The 24,374-nt window shown below is 55.2% G+C and overlaps 5 protein-coding genes across 5 annotated transcripts; 1 reads left to right on the top strand and 4 right to left on the bottom strand.

Moving 5' to 3' along the window:
* Window positions 1–339: 339 nt before the first annotated feature.
* On the bottom strand, window positions 340–1,580 carry VOLCADRAFT_84089 (uncharacterized protein; the record flags this gene model as incomplete). Its single annotated transcript, XM_002957406.1, has 2 exons — window positions 340–1,100; window positions 1,209–1,580. 2 exons carry the CDS (start codon window positions 1,578–1,580, stop codon window positions 951–953), a joined length of 522 nt encoding a protein of 173 aa, XP_002957452.1. The 3' UTR covers window positions 340–950.
* Window positions 1,581–2,314: 734 nt separating this feature from the next.
* Window positions 2,315–5,567, bottom strand: VOLCADRAFT_98502 (uncharacterized protein; the record flags this gene model as incomplete). Its single annotated transcript, XM_002957407.1, has 5 exons — window positions 2,315–2,492; window positions 3,182–3,240; window positions 4,043–4,180; window positions 4,853–4,992; window positions 5,405–5,567. The coding sequence occupies 5 exons, from the start codon at window positions 5,565–5,567 to the stop codon at window positions 2,315–2,317; spliced, it is 678 nt and encodes a 225-aa protein (XP_002957453.1).
* Window positions 5,568–5,997: 430 nt separating this feature from the next.
* VOLCADRAFT_98503 (uncharacterized protein) lies at window positions 5,998–6,799 on the top strand (the record flags this gene model as incomplete). The annotated part of the gene is made up of 3 exons (XM_002957362.1): window positions 5,998–6,000; window positions 6,140–6,229; window positions 6,419–6,799. The coding sequence occupies 3 exons, from the start codon at window positions 5,998–6,000 to the stop codon at window positions 6,797–6,799; spliced, it is 474 nt and encodes a 157-aa protein (XP_002957408.1).
* Window positions 6,800–10,027: 3,228 nt separating this feature from the next.
* VOLCADRAFT_121628 (uncharacterized protein) lies at window positions 10,028–19,988 on the bottom strand (the record flags this gene model as incomplete). Its single annotated transcript, XM_002957408.1, has 12 exons — window positions 10,028–10,420; window positions 10,633–11,139; window positions 11,402–11,545; window positions 11,853–12,040; window positions 12,568–12,685; window positions 12,862–13,054; window positions 13,159–13,235; window positions 15,150–15,280; window positions 16,757–17,001; window positions 18,257–18,728; window positions 19,151–19,555; window positions 19,934–19,988. Coding segments are annotated over 12 exons (2,928 nt in total), but the record flags the coding sequence as incomplete, so codon positions are not given.
* Window positions 19,989–22,288: 2,300 nt separating this feature from the next.
* Window positions 22,289–24,278, bottom strand: ASH2L (uncharacterized protein). Its single transcript, XM_002957409.1, has one exon. It carries the CDS (start codon window positions 24,049–24,051, stop codon window positions 22,990–22,992), a length of 1,062 nt encoding a protein of 353 aa, XP_002957455.1. The 5' UTR covers window positions 24,052–24,278; the 3' UTR covers window positions 22,289–22,989.
* Window positions 24,279–24,374: the final 96 nt, after the last annotated feature.

The raw sequence follows: 24,374 nt of genomic DNA on the forward strand, positions 1-24,374 counted from the left end.
AGGGGCCGAACGATACAGACCAACAAGCCGACGGGCACCCTACGGCTCCTCCCCCCAAAAAAGAAAAACTTGCCTCGGTCAAGCGCTGCTGCGAACTTTGCATGCGGATTCCACGCTACAATGCGAAGCTCCAATCAAACAAGGCATACCTACCTATGAACACCCCGACGCCACTCTTCGGCTACCAGCCACTATTCCTAATACCCATGTAACTCTCTACGGACCCCAAACCCACATCTGCCCAGGTCATCTGCTGTCCTGTCAAGAACTCTCGTAAGGATGCCATCTTGTGGTCGGCACCGCGGGCACCTAAACTAACTAGGTACCAATGGCCCCCAAGCCGTGTTCCTGTAATCACTACCCGCCGTCAGGGCACCGCCATCCCGACCTTAGCCTGGCCTGCAACACGATTCAGGCAAGGCATCCTTGCCTACTGAGACGGCCATGAAAGGCAAGCATACCGCTTTCCCTCAAAATTCCACGCCGCTCCTCTATACTCTATATCTCTTCTCACTCACTGAAAGCTCAACCGACGGTGCACCTTGTAGGTAAATATAGATGCAGCCACATGGAGCCACACTACCACCAATGTCGGCACCAAGGTAGATGGCCGATACACCTCGCCAACTGACCATTGCGTCACCACGTCTCTCCATGTCGACAGCACCACACCACCAAATACTTACAAATGCTGAAACAGCGTGGCGACAAGAGAATTACAGCCGGCCTTAACGACGCTAGGGTTCCGCCCAAATGCGTTGCAATGGCCCAACCGCGTCTTCGTAGTGTTACACAGGCTTCCGAAAGTGCGGCAAAGGCACTTCAGAACAGGAGGCATCAGCCCCCTGTTAGAGACTAAACAAATCTGCAACATCCCATAAGCCAGCGACTAGGTAATGTGCTGCCGCGTTTGCCAAAAAAACTTCAGATGACACTGGCGCCGCGGCCGTTCATGCAAGCGCATGCTGCGCGTGCCGTTGTAGGCCTCGGCGGTGCTCTTCTATCTGCATCGAAGACGACTCCAATAAAGCGATTGCTGACTGTCGGTAGGACGGATTGATGCTCAGGTAGGCAGCTTGCCAGATGAAACACCCAACCACCTGTGCGGAAGGGGAGGGGCGAAGATAACCAAATCCGAAGGTCGAAACCCATTCACGGCCTTCCCATTGTTTGCAGAATTTTTGTCACAAGCAGTCTGCGGGGATTACCTGATCCAATAGAAACTTGACTGCGACTGCCACTGGGCTAGAACCGGCAGAAGGCATGACAGCAAGATCCATCCAACGGTTAAAGGAAAGCAGTATAGGCCCGGCGCATAAAGCTCCGATGCAGAGCATGCTTCCTGTTCGGCTGAAAGACCACTGTTCCCGAAGCGTGCGCGACCGGTCACGATTCATGAACTGGGTTAAGCAGTCGCCGAAGGCAAAGCCGACAGCTGTTGGCACACATTTTGCAAGAAGAGGTCGCCTTTGCAGCTCTCTTGATAGCCTGATTGCTAGAACCGCAGGCTTTCTCCGAAGGCTAAGGTTCTTTCCCCAAGGATTAGTGCCTCCACCGCTGCCACCGCCTGAAGGGAACATCCTTTGCACTGGAACTTTTGTCCCAAAAAAGCGCTTTGAGCGCTGGGTGCCGATTTGCAGCCAAAGACCTCAGGATGTAATATTTCCCCCTACCAGGATATGCTAGGCATAAAATATCAGAAATGCTTCTCGTCCTACGCCAGTACACAAGATATGACCCTTCAGCAGTCCGCCCACATACGTGCGGCTGCCTCAAAAAGAGAAAAGTGCAGCGTCGGATGGTCGTCGACGCAGCCCGTACGGTCTCCACGTCACTACTCAGCTAAGCACAATACACATGCGAAAGAGGCAGCAGTAAAATACATGTCCGGGTCTTGGATTGAATTGTCTCGCTTTTCGTGGCCCTGGAAGTTATGACATCTGTCGTACCCGTCCGGCTCCGGAAAGGAAAGTGCACGCCCCACAGAACGCACAACGGCATCAATGGTGTCATGATTACAAAAATCTTTTGGGAGGCATATAAACTGAAGGCATCGCATGAAGAGTGACCGCTTCTCGCCACCGCACGGCATCTAAGCCCCTGCGGCCCCCACACTTCCCCACGCTTTCCACAACGGACACACAGCTACTCGAAATCCGCAGCCAACTTGTGAAATGCATTTCCCCTTCGTACTGTCTTCTTCGCGGTGTCAGAATCGGTCAGCTCGTATCGAATACCTAAAAATGCATAATGCTCCAGATCCCAGCGCAGCTGTATAACCTCCGTTTATGACCCTTTTCCAACCCGTGCACAGCTAGTACAGCCGCCCGGCATACAAGGCCCGCGGGTACGTACGGGTCAGCTGCTCCCACTGTACGAAGACCAAATCCGCCATGCGCAGGTGATACAGCAGCTTGGCGGACAGGGAGAAGCGCCGGGTCCTCGCTATGCTCTCCACGTACACGATCCGAGTCCCCATCAGACCGAAAACGCTGGGGGAAAGAGAACCAGTGGGTTGGAACCAGCGGTTGGAACAGACGGACGAGGGCGAGAGGTCAACGCAGGAATACCATAAACAAAAACTATAAACGGGCTTTTAAAGAGAACAAGGGCAGCAAGGCAAGTGACAGGCGTGTAGCCTTCGGCCTTCAGAACGATCACTAGCTCCAGGGCGCTCGACGGCAGTTGGGCGTCGGCATCTTCCCACATTTCCCCCAAATCCGGACCTAACCTATTCGGGTACAGGGTCCTCCCAATGGCACTCCACCACTTCGCCACCGCACCACACCGCAGCTGTTCGCAAGCGGCAGTCCTTTCAAGGATTAAGGCCAACTCCTATAATTGCCTATAATTGAAGGAGAGGATGCGCTGTCTGGGGCCGCGGTGAAGGGAGCGAATGCCATGCGCCGTATCGGTCATGCAAGTTGTCTGCCAATTGCAGCTTAGGCCAATGTCACAAGGATCAGCAAGCGCTTTGAAATGACCGCATCGCCAAGTCCCGGGCCCACAGGGTTTGTCTACAATTTTCCGCGCACAGACAAACCCAACGCGTGACGAGCTTTTGCCAGCCAGCACATGCCCGTTGCAGCCCCAGGAACATCCCAGTCTAGCGCCAAGCCAAGCCAAGCTAAGACCGGCCCCGCCTCCGCCCGGTCACTCCACCAATTTCCCACACGCCTACCGGTACACGAACGCCGCTGCACATATCGGTATGCATGTACCCGGACCGTTGACTAGGACCTGCGGAGCATGGCCGCGCGCGTGCGGTGGCGCAGCGGACGGGTGGGTGGGCGCATTACCCGGCACTTGGAGAGAGCACAGCGACGGATGCCGAAGGGTGGCCAGGCGGATAGGTCCACAGCCAAGTCAACAACCAGACCACAGCCAATTGGCCCAATGGTAGCAGCGGCAGCCCGGGGTAGTAGCCTGAGGGCTACATGTGCGTACATAATCTCGCTGCCTCGCATGACAGTGCGGTCTGACCTGGCCGCCCGAGCCGGCACATTTCATCGCCGGCGCTGATCTGTTGGCAATGTCGGGCCAGGGCCTAGTTAAGCCAGCAGCCCGCCATACGGTGTATGCGCGCTCCATGTGTTGCCGTGCATGTACACACATGTCACGTTCACCGGTATGGCGGTACGGCCCCTGCGGCCTGTCTTGCCGCGCAAACCTACTTCCCGAGCTGCATGGCCAGGATCCCGGCATGTGTAAGGGTCCGGCGGTAGCAAAATGTAGGGGTCCGGCAGCCCTAGCGCTTATGCACCTGCAACATGTTAAGCAAACCTATTCACTACTGCCTCCCGCACTTCGGCTTGGCACCCGCTGCCCGGTGCAACCTCTGCATGTAAGCTCCGCTTGCCGAGTCTCTTATCCACCGAGCCACCTACCGGTCTGTTGCAGGGTATATCCTCTTGACTAGACCAGAGCCGCAAAGCTATGTTGGCCGTATTAACCCCGCCACAACAAAAGCCAAGCCAGTAACATTTACCGTGTTTCAGTTCCCGTGTTTTCCCTCAATCACTGACTGACCCCACTCGCTCACCAAGTCGGGCACCTCCCGGAGGACGAGCACAAATGCGAAGACCAGCGAGTACAGGGTGGTGATCACACTGGTGACGTACGACTGGCCCACTTCGCGACTGCGCGGAATATGGTGGATGTTGAAGCCGGTCGGCGAGTCCTGGAGAGGTCAAGGTGGAGGGTGGGATAGCGTGAGTAGGAGTGGTTCCTGGGGCCCAGCAGGTGTTGAACGGTACCAGCCCAGGACAAAAAGGGCGAGAGGGAAGGGGAGTAAAACATGTAAAATTGTATTGTGACGTATTGTATTGCAAAATAGCCGCAAAACCTCGTGCGGAAGGTCCAAAGTGACGAGGCACAGGAACCGGAAAGAAGCGTCTTGGTCAAGGCGCGAGGCGGAATGTATGGGTAAGGGCCCCCTGCCAGCCCTCTGACGGTTGTGCGTCCGAAGGGGCACAGCAGGCCCCCAGTAGAGCCGCTGCCGCTAGCGTCCGCAGGTAGCCGGCTGCTGCCAAGATATTCACCCTTCACCTCTCTCTTCCCGGACGGCTACGAGGCCAGCATCTTCAGCCGGTAACAGGCCATCGCCATCGCCATCGCCAGCGCCAGCTACCCACAGGCCCCCACAGGCTCTCTCCCCCGCCCAGACTGACATTGACATATGTCCTCAGCATCTGCCACCACGATTCAGCCCCCTTGAGCTTCCTTCCTCTTCTGACTGCTTCTCCGGGCGAGTGTTCAGGCTGATGGTCGCCTGATCCTGCCTCTGCCGAAATGCGCCTGGGATCGACCTCCAGCAGCACCGACCCGCCCCTCCCGCCCCGCAGTCCCGTACCTCATTCTGCCAGATCCGCTCCCTCGCTAGCGCCTTGGGCCCACTCATACGGTCTGTGGCGGCCACCACGTAGCTCCGCGGGCTGTACCGGGCCTTATCCATTTTGTCCAAGAGCATGAGCATCTCCGCGCTGTGGCCCCCTACGTATGGGAAGGTGGAAGGCGGCGCTGAGAGGCGGCTCTGAGATGCCAAGGGGTAGCTGGTGGGGGAGATAAGCGCATGTAAGGTAATCCAACATGGTGCGGGTGCGGCACATGAACAAATCGTTTAATTGGGTTTAGCGATAATGGAGTCCGCCGTAACGGCAGTCATCCAGGTTGATATATGTCGCGCCTGCTGCCGTGCTGCCGAGCTCGTCCTCGCTGTATACAGTTGGCTAGCGCTGTGCATGGACGGATGGTGCAGGGAAACTCTGGAGGTCTAACCAGGTGAGTAATTTGGATGCAGTGAATGCGCATGGGGTTTGGAGGCTTGAGTTGCCAAAGACGGTGGAGGCTAGTAGCGTAGACCCGTTACCAATGAAAGTGATGGGATGGCATCAGGGAGACACACCTGACCCCAGGACTATGAGAGTCTTGGCTGGCTTTGTTCGTGCCGTTGCCGGTTTCCGCTGGAACAGGACGTACAACACACGCAACGCCAGGGTAAGTACGCATACTAGCGCAATTCCCCATGTCCATAGGACTCCTGAATGTAGACCAGCAATGAAATGCATGGCTGATTGATCCTTCCTGCTTTGGCTACAACTTTGGTCTTTTGCCAAACTACTTATGCAAGGAGGTATCCTAGCTTGAATTACATTCAAGATATCTTACTATTGCCAAAAATGTGAGGAGGATACGGCCACGAGCACTGCGAGGAGGATTGTCAATTGCGAGATGTACGGAGTACGACGTTTCTACCAAGGAAGTCAACAGCAAAGCTCAAGGGTATAATCGCAAAGTTCTAATGGCGCCTATGTCCACAGAACTCCGTAAGCCACTTCACAAGATTTTGCGCACTCATGTGCCATCGTTCCTTTCGAAGGCAAATAGCAGCGACCCATAGGAAGGTTTCTTAAGGTTAATCGCAAAAACTATTAGTAATCTGACTGCCCTAGAACCTTCCTCTGTCCCATAACTTGTCTGGCGCTTCGGACCATTGTCATGGTAACTTTTCGGGGCCCGTTATCTTCTGCAAATAGCTACCTGAATGCCATGGTTATGAACTCCGTATCAGAGTTACAATCATATTGAGCTCGAAACGCTATCACAGCCAGGGAAGTTATCGTCACCCTCCTGGACGCAGGCGGAGACGACTAGCCAGAGCAAAATCACTCCCGTTGCAGAGGACTGGAACTGGACAGCGCGCATCCGCAATGAGCTTGACGCTAATAAGGTAAGACGCCAATAAGGTAATAGGGTGTGCTAGTGTACGGGCACCCACGTGCCGTGACCCCTCATTGTCAACCGTCAACCTGGCCATCAGACGTCGCAGCCGCCCGGAATCACATGAAGCAATAATGGCAAACTGTAGCCAATGGTGATGAGCTGCCTTCTCTGTAAACACTCCTTCCGATATCATCAGGCCTGGCAACGCAACTGGGGCTTCCTCCTGGAGCAACCATGCAGAGCCAAACCGCAGCAACCTATAGCGTGCAATGGACAGATGTCAGCGGATCCCCACGATGCTCTGTCAGCCTTCATGCAGAGCGCAGCCCCGGCCAGCTCCAGCGCCGTGCCTCTCAGTTACATCGCCTCCAAACAGCGCGACTCAGCACGGGCGCGGCGGCAAATGCAGCAGCAAGATGCACTGGACGGCTTCGTCAGTAGCTATATGGCTAAGGCTTCTCCAATGGCGCGTGAGCTGCCTACAAAGGAGTTCCGAAAACCTCTTACCACCAGCCACGAGTACGGCTGGGGAAGGAACTTGGAGGTGTTCGGGAGAATGACGCTTTTGCTCAAATAGCAGGAGCTGCTATGATGCCAGCGCAAACCCCTCACTTGCCAACCAAAGTTGCTGGAGGCTGGAAATACATCGTCTCTGGGCCTCGCGAGGCGCCGGCTATCAGCCAGCTCTGGAGCAGCCGCAGCGTGCGGGACAAAGGCTGGTGGCGGAGTTAGGAGCCGGGACTAGGTTATCCGTCGGCAGGGTGGCGCAGCAGCAATGGCACGTTCGGGCCGTCGACGCTTTTAAGATGCCAAGACCATGCAGGTGTTATATATATCCGAGTGTGAGCCGTACGCACTAAGTGTGCCAAGTATGCATGGCAGGCAACATGATCATTTTTGTGGTAATGCGTGTACAGCACCCCATATTCTTAACCAACCCATGGTGCCGCAAGATACGCGGGCGCGTTGATTACACTAGGAACTCAGGCTGAAACACGTGCACCTGCCTGTCCCGGTTCAGCCGGCTCGGAGTTTGAACGGTTCTGGCCTGGTTCTGGCGCCCTATGGGTGTATGCCGATGGCAGGATGGTGAGGCCACCTCGCCTAGGGCAAGGCCCTAGGACCTATGTCGACAAGCATCACCGGGAAGAAATTATATTTGCATTATGGAAGGAGGGTAGCGTTTGAACGCATGGACAGCTCGTGACGGCTTTCAAGCGGCCGTGGGATGTTTTGATTGGCGCCGACTGAGGACCATTATCTTCAGCTTTCCTTGCTTTTATACGTACAACGCTGCGAAATGAAACCATGTGGAAGCACTAAGCATTGCAAGTAACTTGACGCGCCTGGCATGACGGGTACCTTAGCTCCTTCATTGCTTGTTTTGTTGCGCCACCAGTATTGCTGAGGGGCTTGTTTTGAATTACGCAGAAGATATATTGTTGCACGAGGGACGGCGACGTGGCTAGCCGTGTCAATATACGATGCAGGACTCTGGCATACGGCCAGATCACGATCCTGGATGTGACATGATGAGGCGCTCGCCTGCGGCACAAGTCCGTAAGCTAGCGTGACCCATGGTATGTGGATAGGAGTTTTCCTTGAGTTCACTTGTCGGCTGGTTGCGGCATACTACCGACGGTATCTTGCTGCGAGCCCATACGACTTTACATGTAGCCCGTACGACTATACTTCTAGGGCAACAGCAAGCCGCGGCTGAATGTTGAATGGTATTAACACGTCATCCTTGTTGTGCATGGATTGCCTGTCCTTGGGAAAATCTGCAAGGATGTCTGTTTAGGAGCTACCTTACCTACTTGAGGACTACTTGTAATACTGATTGTGTTTGAACTCGGTCGGGTGTGTATGTACCCTTAAGTAATGGCCCGTAAAATGCTTTTCTTATACATGTCACGGCCTTAGGCTCCTAAACCCGGCACTGAACGGCAAAGCATGTGCCCACAGACCCAGAGCTTTTCGGGATCACTGCAGCAAGATCCCTTTTTCGGATCTTGAACATTAGAGTATGAGAATTGCAGCACCATAAAACATTATCTCGGCGTCCTCCGCGAATCCTCCAACCCCGGCCCGCGGTGTCCGCACCTGTGGTGCGGACGCGAAGGTTTACCGGCAGCCAATGGCTGCGCCAGCCGTGCCGGTACGTCGTTGCATCCAGGCCGCGGAGCAAAGCAATGCGTCTTTGCCCCGTTAGCGTGGGAATCTGTAAATGCCGGAGACTCGCCAAGGCAGCATATTTCATTGCACATCTCTGCCTACTGCACATGCGGGGGCACGCCACTAAAGCAGCTTCGGCACCCGGGCCAGCCATCCTGGTCGGGGCATGGTTATGAATGTGGGCAGCAGAAGACGACTACATGACCACCTACATGCCACAGCAATCGCCTGCATGGTCCATGCAAGCCGGGAGCCGTTCAAACTAGTCACAACATCTCAAAATCTTGTCAGTGTAAGGTGGCAAGGGTTGGCCGCAGCAACCAACTGCCCAACCCAGCATATGAATGCACATGCAGGACGGCCCAGCTTGGCTCCATAAATCACCACACTCTCTCCCCTTTCCCTCGTCATCGATCTGCGCCCAACCTGGCAGCGGCCTAACCCGTCATCTATGCCAGCGGTGCCTTAATGATTCGACGCACCATGTAAAGGATCCTAACGCCGTCTTACGTGGACGGCATCGCGGTACCCGGACAATTGTCGCACCTCCAGCAGCAGTTCCTCCGATGATGCCAACAGGTGCCGCCCCTCGCTGGCCAAGCCATGTTATGCATCATGCCCACATGTAACGTTCACAGTGTCGGCCGTGCCACCGGCAATGCCTGGATACCCCACTTTCATGTGCCCAACATACGGGCAAGGTAACCGCCCACCATCATTAGAAACGGGTGACGCTAAATGGCCATGGAACGCCATGAGAAATGAGGCTACGTTCTCAGCGGCATCAAAGAAAATCACCGCACCTAAGGACCATGCCCCCCTTGGGAGATCAACCTAGCTAAGACCTCGGGGGACTTAGCGCGCTCAGCGGAACTTGACATCTTTGCTCGATCATTGCCTCGCTGCCACAGACTTGCACACCTAAAGCAGTAAACAGGAGAACCTTGCTTAAGGGCCACCGTTCTCGCCGATGCGGTCCCCCACAGCGCCCTATCCTCCTATGAGAGGAGTAGCAGTATCGGTGGTTCCTGAAACGCTAAGACCGCTAGCCAATGAAGCAGCAACCAATTGCCCAGGACGGCGCGGCCGTGCCAAGTCCTGCTCCATCAGTGTCCACCGCCGTATCTGCTATTCGTGGCCGCTTCACGGAGTTTTTTATCGTGCCGCTGCGTGTTCTCAAGGAGCTCTTTGGCGCGCTGCGCGGCCTTCATGTCTCCGCCCTCCAGTACCATCAAATCCTGGAAATTGAGCAGCAGTGGCCAGACAAATGCGTGAAAGACAGGGTCAGCTATGCTTTCTAACACATTATTACGTAATTGCCTTGCGTTCGGCTCCGTGCGACGAGGAGGGACACAAACAGCACAACTTAGCAACTGATACAGGGGAACGGAGTCCCAATCACGCAACTCGCAAACTGCTAGAACTGGGAGAACGTGCGATGTTGCGAGAAGATTGAGCAGTTCCAGACACCAGAATCAAGCCCCGCCATTCGTACGGATGCGACAGAAAGCGTGCCTTGGAGGCGTGAAGATCAAAACCCCGACTTTAGCGTGCCAAACTTTCCTCTACGATCTCAGAATCCTGGTTTGGCGGCAGCAGCTTAAGGCAAGACCCCTTTCCTCCCACACACCTGGCGGAACCGGGAGTCAGAAGGCAGCGGGTGCGCAACAGATCGCCAGCGGTCCGGTACCTCGGTTGCAACGCACCAGTACCGCTTTTCGTTGATGTTAAGGTGCGACAGCCAGCTGCCCTCAATGCTCGCCAGTGGAATGCCATCCGTTTCGTTAGGCGTGGGATCCAGGACCGCCGTAGGAGATGCCTGGATGAAGATGCCGGGCCAATCGGAAACCCACACCGTCCATTGCTCCAGAGAGGCTAACACAAACAGTGTGCACGGGTCTCTATCAGCGCCCTCTATAGCGTCAAGTATACATGTTGCACATGCTAGAAGTACCCATGCGAAGGATGCTCTGTGGGTCTTCGATTTGAGTAAAAGAGCACAGGTCGTCTGCACAGGTTTGACCTGAAGTTTCGTATCAGTTGCCAGCCGGCAGACACCGGACACGTCAGCCGGGCATTTCACTGCAGGACAGATCTCTTCTTCCAGGGCGCCCCTACATACCCGAGCACACGGATTGCTGCCAACTTCTCACAGCCTAACGCCTCAACCATAACATCTCTATCCGACGCTAACACTGCATAACCAAAGTCCATTCCACCCGCATCCCACCTCACCTGGTTAATGCGGAGCAGCGTCCCCATTCGATTCAACGCGGACATGCTGAAGAACGAGCCGGTGACACTAGATGGTGGCTTCGTGCTAGACGTGACGTCCACTCGGTGAAGGTTCCCCGAAGACCCAGAGACGCTGCCTGCGGTCCCATGCGAAGATACAAACACCGTTGGCAAAACCATATCGGCCCCATTGAGCGACCGGCGGGAGGTACCGTCGGCCGTCGCGCCCCGCCTGTGAGGTCCAGAGGGCAGCAGCTCGTCAATACTTGGGTCCGGCGCAACGGCTTCGACGTCACGCCTATCTGCAGCTGCCGCCTCCGCAGCCGCCTGCTCTAGCGCCGCAGAGGCATCCGCCTCCTCTTTCTCTGGGTCGTACTCGTTCTCCGAGGCCGACTCAAACTCCTCGTCATCCTCCAGACCCGCGGGGCCCTTACGCATAGCCGCGTGCTGCTCGTGCTCCAGCCTCACCGCCAAATCGGCTGTGCTGGTCTTCTCTAACAGAGAGGCCTGTCATAAATGATGGCAGGGCCGCATATAAGCCAGGGACCTTGAGAGAACAGCATGCCCGTCACCAGACGGCGGCGGCAAAAAGCGCGCTTACATGCGCACTTTCATAATTACTGGCATATCAATGCTCTTGCGGAAACAATTACGTGTTCGACCATGGATGTAACGTGTCCGACATCTACATTTACATAGCGGACAGTCTGCTGCTGTAGCTCCAGGCGCGTTCGTCCTCGCGTGCGCAAACGCCTCCCAAAATTCTAACCTGGTTATCTCGGCAGTCATAGATGAAGCCGTACACAGCGTCCGCTCTCCGCAGCACTTTGTTCCGCGCGCCTTTCAGCGCCCCGAAATTGATAACCGTCTTCAGCTTGTTGCGGACGTCAACAAGAATGGCCTGCCCGTCAACCTGCAACGAGAGAATGCGGTGTACCCAAGGGAGTCGACCCATATGCAGCTACATCTATGTGCCCCATACCGAAACAGCTTCTGCCAGCTTTTCGGCGTGGATAATTCAAAATCCGCTACTCCGCAGCCTGCCCGCATGCCGATGAACGTCACTTGGTCTTTCTTGTAACCTTGGTAGTCAGTGCCCGACAGCATTTGTGGTAAAGCGCACGCTTCATCTTAGCAGGGATAAGATCTGACCGGCTAAGTCCGGAAGCTCCAGCACACAAACCTGCCCCGCCTGGCGAAACAACACAAATGAGGCCTACCTCAGCACGTGGACGACTGGATCCGTACACCACATTCTTTATGTAGTACTGCGGATAGTGCAGCTCAATCCGGGTGCCATCCGGAAAGTCCACGTAGCGGAAGCCCTTGGCCACAGTTTTGAAGCCGTAGTACTTCACAACGATGGACACGGTTGGCTGAGACAGACCCAAGAAACGGTAAGCCCCGCCTGAGGCGGCACCGGAAAGATGGCGTAATAGTAGGGGACGGATCCTGTCTGTCAGTCGACTCGGCAGACAGATGAAAAATGACGAGATGCTGCAGCTTTCCACGTGCTGGTTAAGTTGTCCCCTTCGCAAACCTCGCTAGTTATTTTTTCGTGTTCTCTGACACTTTGGCGACCATGCCTGCAGAAAGCCATGGGCGGCAGGTCCGCAGACAAACTGAAACGCTCTCATGCTGCGCCGGTGCTGCTTCAGTACTTAGCGCAGGAACCGAACACCCGCGGAGGGGCCCCTGAAAACCCTGGAACAGAGGGTGTCTTTCGACTTAGTGCAGGCTAACGGCGGAGTATTAAACCGCTTGGGAGGGCCAAAACAGCCATTCCTCTTATCTTGCACCCCGTGTCACACTGCTGCTGCACTCGACCACTTGTTGCTGCAATGTGCCCTCCTCACAGCAAAGCTTTGCATCACCGGTCCTATAAAATAATTACTAAACGCCATTCTATTCCCCAATACTCCTAGCATAGCACACCTGGCCCCTCCATATGGAAAGCTGATACTGGTGGGTGGTGGCTGATTTGCTCCATGAACATCGTGGTTCCATCCGAAAGTGACGCCTGCCACGTCTCACCCAGTATAGGGTTAAACGGCTTCCGCCAGTTTTCAAAGGCGTGATGAAGGCCTGGGGAAACGGGCATGCGTCCAGGGAGGAGTTTCAGGACGGCAGCCCGGCTACTTCCCCCCAGAGCCCTGTCCATTCTGGATAGTCATGAGGTCGCATTCCTCCCAAGATGAGGGACTTGCCTGCCACAAACCACGCCGTCACCAGCTTCATGCGCTCCACCGGGTCCGAAGACTGAGAAGCTTCTGCCAAATACCGCGGATATACCCACACATCCGCAAGCTTTTCGAGGTAGCTGCGTGGCTCAAAAATATTGACTGGAAAGGGGGTATTGATTAAATTTATACTGCCCGTTAGCAGACGTTTACCCATGGACTTGACCCACTGCATAATTGCCCTGTTCGGAAGACACATCCGTGTATATCAATTGTTATGCTTCAAGCTGACAAATAAAAGACTGACAGACTCTTCGCAACGGCGCAATAAAATGCCGGGACCTACTCGCGTTGCTGCTTAAGAAGTTCATCATTCGTGCAGAGCATTCCGCCTGCTTCATCCGCGTCCGGATGATATGATATCTGCAGTAGAACGAGAAGTCACAACCCGGTCGCAGTCCACAACAAACACACTTTCGCAACTGATTCCCCCAAAATAGCAAGCTGACCTGCTCCCCAGCATCTCCTGATGTGCTAGGTCCATCTCCGTCTGCCTCCTTCTTGCCCTTCAAAAGCTTCTTGAAGACCATCTCGGCAATATATCAGCTAACTTCCCTTGCAGCTCTCCGCTGCGCCGCGGGATGCGGGCAGCCGACAGCTGACGAACTATGTTAAGTTGTGGGCATCATAGTTCCTTCATGAAAGCAAGCAAGTCTGGACAGGCGTATGACAACTGACAGGCTAACACAGGACAATTGCGTTAACGTAATAGGTCTTGTTACTACATTTACTTCAGAGAAAGCAACCGCACAAAGCGCTTCCGGGCGCATCCAACAGGCAATGTCCTGCAGCAAAAAATGCAAGATGCCGTATTTACCCTTCACTCTCCCAATTTCCAATTCAACCCAGGGACCTGTATGCACATATTTAAGAGAATACAGAATTTGATAGAAGAATAGTTTCTGCTCTTTTGTAAACGCGACATACCAGGGGGCCTGCCCCGGCCCCACACGAAGACTTCTACTTTTGTATCTGCGTACTTTACTCAGGATTTGTGCGTCTTATGGACGCTAAAGATACTCGTGGCGCTGGTGGCAGAGCACCTCGGGTTCGGGGAGGTTCCACCCCGGGGAGACTTATTGGTCTGGTTGCTAGCCCTCTGCAGCTTATCTCGAAGACGGTAAGGCTCTTGCTATGTAACAAAGCACTCGCCTGCTCTCAGCTGAGAGGTTGTAAGTCCCCGCCATTTGTAGGTGAAGGGTCTTGTCGGCACCCCGCCAGGCGATAGCATTAACCAGACAGGTAGTGATCGCTTTTGGGTTTGATCTAAGGTTTCTTGGTACTAATCCCTTGCTATGACCGCTCACAGGAGCCGCCGCACGGAAGCCTTCGCCGCCACCGCAAAACCAGCAAATACGCAAAGCAGTTCAGCTGAAATCAAAGGTGTGTATGTAGTTGTCGTCTTGCCAGCTCATTCGCATCGCTTGGCGCAACGGCGCTGGTCAAGATCTGCTTGGTACTTCCGACAGGTCGAGGATGGCCCCAGTGGCTTCTCCTTTCCAACGTTGGCGGGTTCTGATGATTCGCCTCCGACAAATTCACTGTCGCGGCCTGTGTCTGCTGCAGCGGCCACAGCACAGCAGCAACGTGCAGTGGCTACCCCGGATGTCCCTCTAGGCCAGGTCAGACAGGCGGGTCTAAGCCCGAATGCACCAGGACGGGTCCCACAGGACGGCTTGAGCGGGTGGTCTCCGTCCAAACTGGCCTCACTCAACTTCTTTATGAAAGGAGCCAAGTCGGGGGCAGATGCCGTACAGCCAGCCGTGCACGCTGCAGTTCCTAGCGCAAATGAACCTGGGAGCACATCCGAGCCGCCCAGGCCTTACTTTAACCTGACCTCAATCCTGAGGGCGGGACCTGGAGGCCTTGTCAGCGGAGCAAATGCGGGTCTGGGTGCGGCTGGTGTCGCGTCGAGGCCGTCAGCTGGCACCGCGCGATACAACCCTTATGGGCGGGTTAAGTAAGTTTCAAGTACGCGCTGTTATGAACAACCTTTTGCCATATTGATGCTTTGATATGGGTGGCTGCACGTGCAGTAAGAACTCCAAGGGGACAAATTAGGCGCTGGCTAACATCTACATCGCTCGCTTTGCCATGCAGCTTGTCCAAGCCTCCACGGCCGGTTACCGCTGGGTTGCCTTCAGCTCCACAACCATCCACCGCAGACATACCGGCGACTGGCTTTGGCAGCGAGGCTGGGCAGCAACCGCCACAAACGGGGCCCAAGCCCTCTATGGCAGTTGCAACAGCGCGCCTTCCGCCGCCCAATGCACGCACTGCACCAGCTCCCATGGGCATAGGACCGCGGCCTCCAACGGCCCCAGGTGCTCTCCGCCTTGCCCCAGGCCAGGTGGCTTTCTCATCAGGTCGAACCGGGACACCGTTACCAAAGTTCGGCCCGCTGGCTGCTGTGGGGCAAGGGACGCAGCACCAGCAGACTCCTTCCGGTTTCCGGCCTATTGCTGGCGCCATTGGCGGGAAGCGGCAACGTGACAGTCCAGCAGTCTCGCCGCTGATGGCGTCAGGGATTCGTAACCTCTCAGGTACACTGCTGGGAAGGATATATTGGGGGAAGCGGGAGGGGTGGGTTTAATTGCGCTTTGCTGCGCTGCAGAGTTCAAGCGCCGGCGCCAAGCACAATCTCTACAGCCACGGTCTGTGTTGGCTGGCTTCTCGGCGCGCACCCCTCGCGAAAATACACCTCTTCAGTCGGACAATGAGCGGACGCCTGGTGGTGGTAGCGGAGGTTCCGGGGCAACTGTGGTGACGCCGGGACCATCATCAGGAGGCGGTGTGGCGGGAGAACTCCCGGCGACTGAGACTGCGCGGAAGATCCTTGAAACGCTGGATAATTTTAAGCGGGTACGCGTAAAGACCAAGTGTAATATTCGTGTATACCAGCAGTAGGCATACATATGGCTTGGCATGCTTGTGTGAACTTTCATGGCTCTTTGCGTCATACGCTTGGCTAAATATTTCGCACTTCCATTTTGCTCCTTCTATGGCCCATGTCGCACTTGAATTTCGCTCGTTTTAAAAATACCCATGCAATTTCAGACTGGCGACGCCAACACATCCAACATTATGGCTGGGAAGCCTGTTGCACAGTCTGGGGCGCGCACTGGTCCGCCGACAGGTTCCCCGTTTCCCGGTCCTTTTATGCCTCCGCTGGACCGATTAGATCAGAATCATTACGGTGGCACGCCTACTCCCAGTATCACTACCGTCGGACCCGGCTTTGTTTGCGGTGCAACGCCATCATCATCGGGGAATGCGGGAAATGTGGGCCAAACTCCTGGACCTCGTATGGGTAGGTTGCTGGCGGTATTCTTGGGTTTCAGGTGTAGTCACGAGCCGTTTCTGGGTATCATGATATTTTGCTTGTCGCTCTCAACCCTATTCCTAGACAGTACAATGAGCTATCACCACAATGATATGGGAGGCGATTACCCAGCCTCCATAGTGGTGTTATGCGATAGCCAACCTGTTACAACTTCAACATCTTGTGGAAGTTTGTCAGTTAGTTCCGTGCAAGGTTCACCGTGATTGTAAACACCGACGGGCTTTCATTTACGATGGTGTCGTGATAGGACTTCCATACATCTTACGTATGAGAGATTACCGCAGGGAGCTGCTGGTGAAACCTTAGGTTGGGAGGAACAAGCACTGGAGACATGAGTTTTATGGCCCGAGAGGGTTGCTGGTGTCCTATCCTATCCACTCGCACCGGTCTTATTCGTCCTGGTGTTTCATGTCGTCGTACTGTACAGTCTTGGAGTTCAACACGCCTGTAGTCCCTCCGGCACATCAGTCGCTTCGGCAGCTGGATGGTACACCGGGTGGACGGGCAACAACGTCCGCGGAGCTTGGGATCAACACCTTACCTTTAAGTCCCATTGCGGTACCACACGTTGCTGCGACGACGGATCGTGTCGCGCACGCTGGATCAGCCTCAGCACCGGTTGTGGAGGCGCCCACTCCGAGCACAGCTGAGGCGCGCAACAGGATTGATGCCCCGGCGCCGGCGTCCACGACGGCAGGTGGCACACAGGCACCACCCGAGCCCACTAGTACATCATCTGTGGCGAACGCCGTTTTTAGGTCACCACGGGCTCCGCTGGACCAACAACTGCAGCGAGCAAAGGACGTTTGCGAAGCGCATGCGGCACTCGCGGCCAATAGCAGTGACTTGGAAGTAGTCGTGTTCAGAGCTGCAACTGTGGGAGCCGATGGAGTCGTCTCCATGGGAAAGTCCATTCCGGTTTCTCCAGTTACGAGCACTGTGGCAGAGGTGCGTGCGATGGACGGCCGGATTCTTGCCTCAAGCTTTGCATATCTTGTTTGCATTTGATAAAGTCTGGACCATGCTTGTGGACGCGAAGCGCTGACAGCGCGGCCGGTATCGTCGTTCTTGTTACGTAGGAAATTGCCAAGGCGGCAGCACTGCCCTTGCCGGATGACTCGGATGACGAGACCGTTGTCGATACAACAGCGGCATCTGCAGTAGCTGTGACAGCGGGTGTGGATGCGCGAACGGAGTGTCAGGCGACCAAAGCCTTTCAGTGTGGTGGCACAAGGCGTGTAGCCTTTGCGGACCAGCCGGAGTCAACGCCAGCCGAGAAGCGGAAGGATTCTGACGCGCAAGCTAAGGTCGGTCATCATATGCATTGACGTACCGTGGCATTTCCCGGAACATTATTTGGGTTTTCGTAGTTCACTCCGCTGCCTGAGCATCTGGAAATTGCGTGACGTGTCGTTGGCCCTGAACTTGCTGCTGCTATGGTGCAGGCTGCAACCCCATTGGCAACTCCAGGAGTAGGAGTCTTTTTCAGCTCGCATGCGGGCAGCACACCCTTCACACGGTTTTCTGGTGCGGACACGCCAGCGAATGGTGCTGGTGAGAAGATGCCAAACTCTGGCAACGAGGTAAGTTCGGGATGCGCTCCCCTGGCCCTTTGGTATTGCTGTCCTACCTTCTGCATGGAAGTTCCGTGGCAGCGTATACCCGTAGTGTTAAAATTCACAAACGGTTTCTGAAGTTGCCCCGGCCAGTGGTCAATAATGGCTTGCGAAGTACACCATGTCTGTGCTGGTCCCAAATGGTACAGGAAACGTCAGATGCCGGTCGCCCGTATATCTGTTCCTTTGGGCCATCTACTGCTGCACCCGTGGTGGCGCCGGCCGATGGGGCCAGACCCTCTACTACCCAACCGCTCGGATCAACGCCCACTCCAACTTCGTTTTCGTGGGGCGCTGCACCTAAGGAGGCAGCACCATCAGCAAGGGCTGACGCTACTGCTATTCTGATGGAAAAAGCGGAACCTGACAAGGAGCGGGTCAATCCGGAGAATGCATTGATAACCTCAGGCCTCGCCAAGCCTAACCCTGTCATGCCGGAGGTGGTCACTGTGCAGCCCACGTCGACTGGTATCGGCCAATTCGCTTTCGGAGCTCCAACGGCTGCCTCGCAAATGCCGAATATCGCATCCAAAGCCCCTTCGCCAGAGCCGGCCTTTGCATTGGCAGCTACGGTTGCGCCGGCTGTTGAGGCCATGGCTGCACCGTCAGGGACAGCACCCTCGGCGATACTGCCTACGTTTGGCGCTCCCAGCAGCTCAATGCCGGCTGTGTCCTCAGCACCGGCCTTTTCGGGCTCAGCGCCAGCGAACGTCGTTTCTACCTCAGCACCGCCGGGTTTCGCATTCAATGCTCTGGCTAGCGGTGCAGCTCCATCCAGCGCGGCAGCGTCGTTGTCATCGGCAGCGGCGGCAAGCTTTACATTCGGCGCCACACAGAGTTTGCCGCTTCCGCCTGCAAGTTTCGGGTCACCGATGCCTGTGTCGAACTCCTCTGCACCTATGTTTGGTGCAACGCAGTTATCGGCCGGGTCCCTCGGATTTGGTACCGGAAGCTTCGGTGCAGCATCAGGTCCTGCGGTTAGCTTTACGTTCGGAGCTGCACCCAATAGTGGTTCATCTAGTCTTCCTGCGTCTGTGAGTGGCGGAGGGTTCGGCACGCAGCAAAGCGCTCCTAGTCCTGCGTCGACATTCAACTTCGGTTCAGCATGTAAGTGCCTTAACTTTGCAGCCACCCATTAGATCTTTCTTAAGGTTTCTGTTTGACCCATATTGTTTGGTGGCTTAAGCCCAGCGTTGTCGTTGAGCCCTGCCGTACCAAGCCTCGATGTGCAGCCTTTTACAAGGCGTGCGTGCTGTAGACAGAAACCTGATTTTGTCCCTTCCCATATGCAGCTGCGCCTACATTTTCTGCGAACGCACCGGCACCATCATTCGGTGCGCCACCGGCGCCGCAACCTTCGTTTGGAACGGCGGCACCGTCCTTCGGTGCACCGGCACCAGCAAATCCCTTCGGTGCCGCAGCACCGTCTTTCGGAGCGCCTACATCACAACCTGCATTTGGAGCTGCGCCGGCAAACTCGACTCCTGCCTTCGGGGCGTCCGCTGCCCCTGCAGCTGTAGCACCCAACTTTGGCGGATTTGGTAGCAATAGCTGCAGTGCGCCGGCGGGCGGGATGTTTACTTTTGGTGGGTCGCCCTCGCCCCCTGCAGCCACGCCCGCATTCGGGCAGGCCGCGCCCACATTTGGCGTGCAGGCCCAGCCTACGCAGGCTCCAGCACCTGTTGTCGGCGGGTTTGGCGCTGCGCCGGCTTCCTTTGTTGCACCTAGCGGATATGGAGCGGTACCGCCACAGGGGTTTGGAGGAGTAGCGCCGTCGCCTGGAGGTGACGCTGGAGGCGGATTTTCTCTAGGCCTTGGGGATCCGAAAGACGGCAGGAAGCGTGTGAAAGCGCGCCGCCACGGGCATTAAGTACTTTGCAGGGTTATAGCAGTACTTCGGGGCGCGCAGGAAGGCTTGAGAGGCTTTGACATGCAGGAACTATTTCCATGTAGCGTAGTGCAATTTTAGTGTGTTAATGCGAGTAGAACCTCCCGGTTTGGATGTTGGGACCCAACCTAGACGATTTGACAACACTGCTATGTTCCATTTCTAAAAACTACTTTCAAAATGGTGTCGAACCTGGACTTCTGACATTACCTACCGCCTGAGCGAAGGACATAGGGCTGCACTGGTCGTAATGTCTTGGCTGCAATCATAGCAGGTTTATTGCTTGCCTGTGACACCCTAAATACAATGCAAACAGGTGGTCGGCGTGTGTGGGGAACAGTTGGCACTGAAGCTTAGCCATGGAGGTCTACAGCTTTCATAGATCCCGTGAAGATACTGAACTATGAGTGGGGACCCCAGGATGACTTACTCCCTGTCTGTTTGCCTGCGTTTATGCCTCCCTGCGGCGATGGAAGTTTTAAGTCACGGAACGGATCGGCAGGCGCTCATATTGAGAAATTGCTTCCATGCTCCTTAACACATCCGTCTGAAGCCTGGGGCGTTAGTAGAGCCAGACACAACGTCGCCAGGAGAGGGATGTTTCATGGGAATCCGGACAGCGGACATAACTGTCTTGCCATGCGCCAGTGGGACTCCTCACAAGCCGAGAGCCACGCCGCATTATGTATACACATGCCATACGACAACTGGCATGGGGACCAACTCCTAAGGTTGAGACCCCTTAATTTTCATAAGAGAGTTAAGGAATCAGAAAATGAGTAAGATGGCGACCAAGGAAAGCGGGAAAGCTCTAGCCGGTAACAATCCTCAAAGCTACTTAAACCCACTCTAAGCTCAGACACGACTAAAAAGTTTTTAGTACATACCCACATACGGGGTCCTTGCCAAAAAGAGACAGCTACAAGGCGAAGAAAAATCAGAAAGCCGCAACTTCTCAGAGTAGGCAGAAATAAAGGCAGGGAAGAAGAACGCGGAACCAAACGCAGCAAGAGGTGGGACGCACACGCACAGCGCAGGCACCCAGGAAGCCGCCAAAGCTCTGGTTCAAACCAAGTATTTGCAAAACTCTTGCTCAAGACGTCTGTAGATAATAAGTTACAAGTTCCGCACACACGTGCGGGGGTGTCCGTGAAAGCCGGGGGTGCCATGGACGGTCCAGGGATAACGGTTTAAAGTCATTGGAAGTGGCTTTTTGCAAGGTTGTCAACGTGGGTAGTTGAAGGGAAGGCCCTGCAAGATAGAGTTTAAGGCAAGACCCAAATTGATTGGGTAGTGATAGTTGTCTCGGCGTTGTCACTTCACTGAGTGTGATACTGCACGCGTAAGTGCGTGAGTGGACCTCTGAGGCGCACACAACAACACCTAAATGAAGCAAGTACTCACGTCAACTGCCTGCGCGAGAAGCGCTGCACGACACAACCGAGTCCAAGGTGGACCCGAAAAGAATCAAGCTGTTATGATGAAGAAGTATCTGTTACACAGCTCCATCCCTAGAATAAGCGAATGTGCGTATCATTGCTTGCTTCTTCGTACCAAGCCTTTGCAGCCTGCGATTTTATCCTTGCCAGCTTCAGTCCTTGCGCAACATTGTGATTCTTAGGCCTGCTAATTTACAGCTTCGTGATGCTCCCTTCACGTTTGGTTGTGGTGCGCCATCTGTCAACCGAGGTCCACCTGAATCTCCAGCATTAGATCAATACTATGGTTTGCCAAGCTTGTGAGAGGAAACTTCAAAAGGTTTGTGGTACATGTGTAGCCTGGCAAGTCACAAGTTAGTAACAACCTTTTTATGTTGCGTTCGTTTGTGTAGGTAGCTTGCCCTGAGAAGTGGAGAGACAGCAAGACCGACAAACAGGGTGAAAGTAGTGGGCGTAAGGTCAACGAGAACAAACTTTTGACAGGTGCAAAGAGGTAAGGCAAGCGGCGTGCCCTGACGATGTGACAAGCTATCAGTAACATGGTCAACTTTTCCATAGTTTAGTTTTCTGACTTCAGCCTGGGTTATGCACAGTGTACGCTTTGTAGAGGGGTCACATGCGGGAAATGTCACATGACGGTCTGGATAGCGGGATGACGTGCTATGGTTTCTCGGAGGTCTGTGCTGTGCAAGGTAACTGCTTTGAATCGGCAGGTGGGTTGGTATGTTGCCTACTTCATAGCTTGTAAGAGAGGGATGGGACTTGTGTTTGGTTGGGAAACCATTCGAATGTTCATCCCGGTTCCTGACTTCCGAAGTACCCTTACCCATAGGTACCAGCCGTACGGTCAGAAGAAGTGCAAAACATGCAAGCAGGTGAGCTGTTAGGACGATCGGCATGATGTAGGAACACTTGGCAGCTCCTTATCTGAAAACTCAGCAACCGTTTGCACGATCTTTCTTTATCCGTCGTCCTAAGACTCCCATCATGTCGGCGAGGTTTTGCTTCCGAGGTTGCCACCTTGCTACAGTGTCAGCGCATTGGAATTCTACACACCTTATTCTTCGCTCGAACGGCTAATTACGAAAATGCGGGACGCCATTGTCGCAGATCACCTCGGTCACGTGAAACGTTTACGTGGTCCAATGGGTCCATTTTACATACGCGCGCACGCCTTCCCTTATACAATGCACCCTTTCCCTTTCTCGGCAGAATCTCCACCAAGATGGGCTCTATTGCCAAAGCTGCGCCTATGTGAAGGGTAAGTTTGTACCGTGCTCTTGCCTGGCTGACCGATATGTGCATTATTTGCCGTTACGTCGCTGTCGCCATGCTCGCCCCGTCCAGGCCTCTGCTCAATGTGCGGCAAACAACTGCTTGATGTGTCCAAATACAAGCAAAGCACCTCATAACGAAGGTGGCGCTCAAATGCGTCTTGCACGGCGGGCAAACGTCTGATGAAGACGCCTCTGGATGTCCAGTCGACGAACCAACTCGCGGGAATTACAAGCTGGCGGCGTGTGAGAACTTCTGTGACAGCGGTCTGTGACAGCGGTCTAGTTGCCTGGCCTTTTGATGCGAAACCTCACAGGCAACAGGCTTAATGGGGGCCTTAACCAAATCTACGGGCACGTGCTGGACAAATTTTCCTCGGTCGACACATACATCTGTACTGTAAAAATCCCAACGAAGCTGCAAATGTTCCAATTAACCTCAACCCAGACACCGCATGCGTTCCAACGCACCGCACCACCTACTGAAATACACTCAGGCGGTTCTCGTCTCTGCCGCTGCAGCCATATATATACCGTCGCAAATGGCCTCCGCCGCCTCAGGGGGCCTCAGGCAGCCCATCCTTCATGTCCACGTCCTGCGATACAGCTCCCTGGGGTGGCATGACTCCCTCTGATTGACCGGGCACTTGCACTGCCACCTCTGGAGCCCCCGAATTCAACGGCCCTACACCCTGTGGCGCCGCCACACCCTGCAGTGCCTCCGCAGCGGGCAGTGTAGGTGACGACGACGCGAGATCACAGACAGGCGTCGCGGGCGGGCAACCATCTGGTTGGGGAGGAGTATACTCGAAACGGGGTCCGAAATTCAGCGTGACCATGGCACCCTCCGTCTGCTCCGGCATTGTATAGATGGACACCGCTGGGTAGTAGGTGCCTTCGTTGAAATTTCGGAAAGCCACGCCCTGGTACTGGCCGTTTACTGTGAATGCAATGACACTGCCGGGGAGTGGCTCTGGGTTCGGTTCAGGATCTTCAATGCGCATCCATCTGCCCTTGTACTTAGCATACTCGTTCTGCTGCGGCTCCAGCGTGCGTCCGCCTTTCGGCATGTATATGTACATGCCAACGACATCGCCCTCCCGGAACGGTTGCCCATAGGGCTCGCGTAAGCCGTTGCTGACCTTGCTGCCGTCCACGTCGCGATAACTGAAGCCAAAGGTATCGTAGCCAACTGGCGCCTGTAGCTCAGCCTTGCGCGTGCACCAGCCGAGGCGGCAGTGCCCGCTGACACCCATCCGTGTGATTCGCACCTCGCAATACAGCGCGCCCTCGTGCGTGCCGTGGCTGCTTCGTGCGGTGCGAAAACCCTTGTAGCCTGTCACGCTGAGCCGGTCATCGCTAAGCTGGAGCTGTGCGGCCTTGTGCACCTTAGATATAAGTACTCTATGTGGGTCATCCTGGCCATCCTTTGGCGCCCCCTCATATCGGAGGCGCACCAAGCTAATCTTCTCCTTCACTTCGACCTCCTCTGCTTGAGCCATGGGCCGGGCCATCCCGGGCCGCCGCCTGGTGCCCTTGGCATCGGCCTGTGACTGCTTTTTCGAGCGGCCTGCCTGGCCGGCTGCGCTTGGGTCCACCGATCTCGCCCTGTCGCTCATGGTGCCCGCCGAAACTGCTCAGGCGTTTCGCAACAAGCCTGGCCGAGCAGCATTAAGCTGTCGCCTTCTGGTAGAGATGGAGGATGTATGGAATGGCCCTGACGGTAACGCACAGGGTGCCGAAAAGGACAAGGCTTTGCCGCAGCTCGCGCTGGGCCTTCTTGCGATCAGGGCGGCGAGGTGGTCCGAACATGTTGTACCCTAGCGTTACAGTTGCTGAATGTCCTGCGGATCTGGGCTCTCAGGACTCGGGATGCCGGCATGGAAATGCTTTGGCGCCGTCGTACGGCTACATTTGCCCGAAGTAACTTTTGTTGCAAGCA

Source organism: Volvox carteri (genome assembly GCF_000143455.1).
Source record: "Volvox carteri f. nagariensis unplaced genomic scaffold VOLCAscaffold_73, whole genome shotgun sequence".
NCBI lineage: Eukaryota > Viridiplantae > Chlorophyta > Chlorophyceae > Chlamydomonadales > Volvocaceae > Volvox > Volvox carteri.

What these genes read in the sequence shown, in the direction of transcription:
- ASH2L (XM_002957409.1), bottom strand. Translation starts at nt 24,051, where the DNA reads ATGAGCGACAGGGCGAGATCGGTGGACCCAAGCGCAGCCGGCCAGGCA.